Source organism: Dipodomys merriami, unplaced genomic scaffold (genome assembly GCF_024711535.1).
Source record: "Dipodomys merriami isolate MVZ:Mamm:240054 unplaced genomic scaffold, mDipMer1.0.p SCAF_4, whole genome shotgun sequence".
Taxonomy (NCBI): domain Eukaryota; kingdom Metazoa; phylum Chordata; class Mammalia; order Rodentia; family Heteromyidae; genus Dipodomys; species Dipodomys merriami.
This window is the reverse complement of record NW_027205603.1, coordinates 60512711-60518710: the sequence shown is the minus strand read 5'-3', so window position 1 is coordinate 60518710 and position 6000 is coordinate 60512711. Positions and strand designations below refer to the sequence as shown.

Below are 6000 nucleotides of genomic sequence, written 5' to 3'. Positions count from 1 at the left end.
CTATACACACAGTAATTTCAATGAGAAATTATTTGATTTTACTTCAACTTTCAGGGATGATTTTAATACATACTGAGATCTAAAATAATTACAAATAGCAACAAGAGAGACTATACATTTTTAAAACTGGACAAATGGAAAATACATTGAAATGTAAATCAGAAAGTAGTTATTATCTGTTTTATCAAAAGGTTCTTAAATACAGAGAATAGTTTGCAACATATCCTTTAAATATTCATGCATGAAAAATAAATTTGACAAAGATCAGCCTATCCACAACCTCACCAGTTGAAGAGGCACTACTTTTATCCACACAAAACATAAAAAATGTTTTAATAGTTCAAAAATAGAAGAGGCTGAAAAAACTGATTTCTCTGAAATAAAGGAACTTAAGAAAGCTATTTAAGAAAATTTAATAATCTTGTTATTTAGTGCTGGTATCAGGGCTTGAACTCAAGGCCTTGTACTTTTGCTTGGCTTTTTCTTTTTTTTTTTTTGGGGTCCGGTTGTGGGGACTGAACTCTGGGCCTGAGCGCTGTCCCTCAGCTCTTCAGTTCAAGGCTAGCGCTCTACCACTTGAGCCACAGCGCCACTTCCGGCTTTTTCTTTTTGCTTATGTGGTGCTGAGGAATCAAACCCAGGGCCTCATACCTGCAAGGCAAGTGCTCTACCACTGAGCCACCTTCCTAGCCCCTTGCTTGGCTTTTTCTGCTCACAGCTGGTGCTCTACTATTTGAGCTATGCCTATAGTCCAGTATTTTGCTAGCTAATTGGAGATAAGAATCTCAAGGATTTTTGTGGCTAGTCTGCCTTCAAATCATGATTCCCATATCTCAGCTTTCTTAATATCTAGGATTACAGACACAAGTCATTGGTGTGGCTAAGAATCTATTTTAAGCATTTTGGCCACAAATTATAACTCACTTTTGGCTCCTATCTCTGCTATTCTTTGAATCAATGTGGACTATATGGAATGGAGTGTCAGAACATTGAGGCCATTCACGATTTGGGTTAAATGTCCTGAAAAGAAGAAAAATCTGTATGTACAGAAAGTAGTTAGAAAAAAAATGAGTGAAGTACAACACATACTCCTTAGGTTGTAAAACTATACCAATCTAACAAAAAGCACCAAGATACTGACAGATATCAAGTCAATATTACATAACTTATTAAGTATGCTTCATTTGTTGACTATTTGGCATTTGGGAAGCTAAATTAGTTTAGGAAGCTAAAAAAGATTTGTTACTGAATTGAAATTAGTAGTGACAAATAGCATAGGGAGACTTTTTTATTTTGACAGTATTGTATTGTTGAGGATCAAACCTAGGGCTTCAGATATACTAGGGAAGTAGTCTACCACTGAGCTATACTGCCAGTTCCACTCCTTGATAAACATAGAAAGATTTAACATTTCATTAGGGAAAAGAAAATGTATATTTTTGGGAAAACAGAAACTAAAGAATACAGAAATAAAGAATGTAAGGCACTTATTTCAGTGGACTTGCCTATTAAGGGCAAAGTATGTTTTATCGTTGTTTTGGGTTTTTTCCTTTTGGAGAAAGTCCTTCCACCCAAGATCCATAAACTTCGTTCCTTTAATAGATCTTTGTTGTTAAACTTAACACCTGTTAAGTTACCAAATATAATAGGTACTTGCAGATTCTTAATCATTTGTTACTCTAAAAGTAAGGAAATACATGCTTCTAACTCAAAATTGTCTAGTACTTTTAACTATAGTAACACAGAAGCAAATAAGCCCTATCTCTCATATCCAAGATCATCACTTCCAGAATAAAGCTTACTTTTCCCTTTCACTGATGAATAAAAAAATAGTTATCTTAAAAATTCAGTTAAAAAATTTACAAAACTATTTAAGAAAAAGCTGACAAAAGTAGAAGCAGCTTAGTAATATGGTAAACAAAAAACAAAACACACCAAATCACCAAAAGTAACACGTGATCTTAATATAGCAATAAAATTCAATTGTTTCATACTACATAAGAAATAGGATGGTCTACTTCTCTTTCTGAATATGCAAGCTGAGTTTTATTTAAATTGCATTGTTTTGCATGCTCTTATCACAAGTACTACCATGTGACTATTCACTGTGTACTCAGATAGCTATGGTCATAGTTTCATAAAACTCAATGCTAAGTACTGGTGGCTTATTACTAAGATGTACAGAGTCGATCTGGAAAACACTATAATTCTCTTTAATTAGACAATTATATAAAAGAGCAAAATGAGAACCAATGAAACAAATGCATCAGTTGTATGACTCTGCTATCAAACAATTAAGCTCCAAATAACCATTTAAAAATATATACATAGAAAACTGGGAGAGAACAAGGGAAGTAGTGACATTGGAAAAAAGAAATATACTCTTCACCTGACTTAAATAACTGTAACCCCTCTGTACATCACCTTTACAACTACAATAAAAATATTTTTAAAAATACATAGAGGTTATAAGAGTTACTGTTTTATAATAATGAAATTGTTATATGTATCCTAGAGTTACTCTAAGAAATCATGTACTTAAAAAATTTTTTGTGTGCCAGTCCTGGGATTTGAACTCAGGGCATAAGCATGTGCCTGAGGGTTTTTGCTCAAGGCTACAACTTGAGCCACAGCTCCACTCTGGCATTTTGGTGGTTAATCAGAGATAAGAGTCTCATAGACTTTCCTGTCCTGGCTAGCAACAAAGCTTGATTCTAGGATGTCAACCTCCTGAGTATAGGTGTGAGCCACCAGCACATAGCAAAAATTTTTTTAATTAAAAAAATAAAGACAGTATTAATTTGAGTTCTGAAGGTGATTTTTTTTATAATACTCTAATAACAAGTGAAAAGCGTAAAAACCTGCTCACTGAACAGTGTATAAAACTAAAATGTATCTTACGAAAATGATCTATAGACTATACCTACTGTGAATCTCTTTAAAAGGTCAAATTAATTATTTTTCTTTTAATAAATGGTTATGAATATGAAAATACTTAAAAGAACATAGCATTTGTACTATGAATTTGCATGGAAAACGTAACTGTTTCTTTGCTCTAACAATGACACAGTATCAGTTTCACAAATAATGTAATCTGCATTTTAAAACAAACATACCTGTATGCAGATATATGTTTTTTTTGTTGTTGTTTTTTTTCCCAGGGCTGAGGACCGAACCCAGGGCCTTGCGTGCGCAGGGCGGATGCCCTTCTGCTGGGCTAAACCTCCAGCCCCTGCAGATATATGTTTAACTGTATCTGCATATACTTCCAGAAACAGATCCTCTTTGTAGTGTACTGATTCTGACAAGGTTTTTTATTTAATACTACCATAGAAAATGGGAATATACTATATACCCTACACTTTTTTTTTTTTGGGGTCCGGTCGTGGAGCCTGAACTCTGGGCCTGAGCGCTGTCCCTCAGCTCTTCAGCTCAAGGCTAGCACTCTACCTCTTGAGCCACAGCACCACTTCTGGCTTTTTTCTTTTTGGGTATGTGGTGCTGAGGAATCGAACCCAGGGCCTCATGCATGCAAGGCAAGACTTCTACCACTGAGCCACCTTCCTAGCCCCTCAACGTTCTTTTAAATGACCATTTGAAAATACATACATAGAGGTAACAAGAATTACTGTTTTATAATGAGGAAATTGTAATAAAGTTAATGGGCATAAGGGAAAAAAAGCCAATCAAGTCATAAAGTAATAAAATATATTAACATGCACTATTTCTAAGAAAGTCTCACATAAGCAGCAAATGATAAGAGCAGTCTTATGAAAACTTATGGATATCTCTTTATGTATATACTTAAAACTCATTTTCCTTTTCTTTTTTTGGTTGGTCGTGGGTCTTGAACTTTCAGACTAGTCACTGTCCCTGAGTTCCTGAGCTCAAGGCAAGCACTTTACCACCTGAACCACAGCACCACTGTACCACTTCTGGTTTTCTGGTGGTGAATTGGAGATAAGAGTCTCATGGACTTTCCTGCCCTAGCTGGCTTTCAACTGCAATCCTCAGATCTCAGCCTCCTGAGTAGTTAGAATTACAGGTATGAGCCATAGGCAGCCAGCTCACTTTCCTTTATATAATTTCTATTTTAATTTAAATGTCATGTTTTCAACTAATGTGTAAATTACTGGTTTATTGTAGAATTTTAATTGCTATAAAGCCATTAAGTACCTTCATAAACTTGCTTAAAAAATGATCTTTCCTTCTATTATAACATTAAATATGTATTAAATATTATGTATATGAAATAGATTTTGAACTTGAACATATTCAAGATCAGTATTGTGATTGAATGAATTATAGAGAAACATTGTAGAAATCTTAAAGACCATGTAATAGTAAGGAAGGAACTGTCTGGAATATTGCAGAGTAGAATTGACATTTTACCAGAGAAAGTTAATTCTAGATTTTCTGTTTCCCTCAAAACCTTGGACATGGTTAACAGCAAGAGAGAAGCAGCAGCAGCATTTTGAATGTCCAAACTCTGATCTGCAACAGAGACCACATAGGTAGAAGAAAATCACATTTAAGTCAAGTAACTTCAGTCTTTGAAATGAAGGCTCGTTGCTTTTCAAGATTGGAAGGAGATCACAGTGTTGATTTTATATACAAAGTAGGACCTGTTCCAGTATACTCTAGTGAAATAATTCACATATGGAGAATAGTTAATTTTGACCTCGTGACAAAACCGTCCATATTTTGAGTAGGTTAACTTGTCACCTTCTTCACAAACTACCTATCAAAAGAAAAGAAATACAATGTTTAAGTTTATTGAAATTAATGAGAAAAATGCAACCCGTGTACAAGTAACCAATGTACAAATCCTTATACATTTGACATGAAAAAATATTACTGCTGCCAGGCACTGGTGGCCTGTAATCCTAGCTACTCAGGAGGCCGAGATCTGAGGATCATGGTTCAAAGCCAGCCCCGGCAGGAAAGCCTGTGCGACTCTTATCTCCAGTAAACCACTAGAAACCAGAAGTGGTGTTGTGGCTCAAGTGGTAGAGAACTCGGTTTGAGCTGAAGAGCTGAGGGACAGCGCCCAAGCCCATACATATGTATATATATATTTTTATATTACTGCTAAACATGAATTATAAAACACCTCACACTTTTTAGCAAATATAAGACTTGTCATAAGTCATCATGTCTACTAAACTCCTGAAGTTTCTATCAGATTGAGAAACAAGTACAAAATGTTTCTAATTATTAAAAGATGTAATCCCTTAATTTACAGATACTGTTTCCTCTGAAAAACCAAATCACAGAACTTGATAAGGCTGAAAAGTGAACACATTATAATCCTACTCTGTATTCCTACTCTTGAATATAGATTGATAATTACCTAATTACCTAAAATAAACTAAGACAACTCAACTCACTTTCAGGCTTTTTAAAACAGTAAAATGCTTGCTGGATATGTACCTTAGTAGTACAGCATTTGAATAAAGTAATAAGATACTAAATAGAATCTTAATATCTATCAAAGATATCAGAAAGTCAACTTTAAAAGGAGGGGCCAAGCACAGATGGCTCATTACTGTAATCCCACCCACTCAGGAGGCTGAGATCTGAGAATCACAGCTCAAAGCCAGCCCAGCAGAAAAGCCCATGAGACTCTTACATCCAATTAACTACCAAAATAGCCATAAATGGAGCTGTGGTTCAAGTGGTAGAGCACTAGTCTGAAGCACAAATGTGACTTTTTTTTTTTGGTCGATCCTGGGGCTTGAACTCTGGGCCTGGGTGCTGTCCCTGCGCTCTTCAGCTCAAGGCGAGCACTCTACCGCTTGAGCCACAGTGCCACTTCTGGTTTTTGAGTGGTTTATTGGAGATAAAGAGTCTCACCAACTTTCCTGCCCAGGCTGGCTTTGAACCATGATCCTCTTTTTTTTGGGTCCAGTCGTGTGGCCCGAACTCTGGGCCTGGGCGCTGTCCCTCAGCTCTTCAGCTCAAGGCTAGCACTCTATCAACTTGAGCCACAGCGCCTCT

General features: G+C 35.9%; 1 protein-coding gene across 2 annotated transcripts in view; it reads right to left on the bottom strand.

The window, feature by feature from the left end:
* The window catches only part of Dpy19l4 (dpy-19 like 4), a 62460-nt gene continuing 56460 nt past the window's right edge, over nucleotides 1–6000 (bottom strand). For both annotated transcript variants that reach the window (XM_069991085.1, XM_069991086.1), the window contains one exon: nucleotides 1–4741. In XM_069991085.1, coding sequence (XP_069847186.1) covers nucleotides 4577–4741 — 165 coding nt within the window. In that variant the 3' untranslated portion in view covers nucleotides 1–4576. The remainder of the gene's footprint in view (nucleotides 4742–6000) is intronic.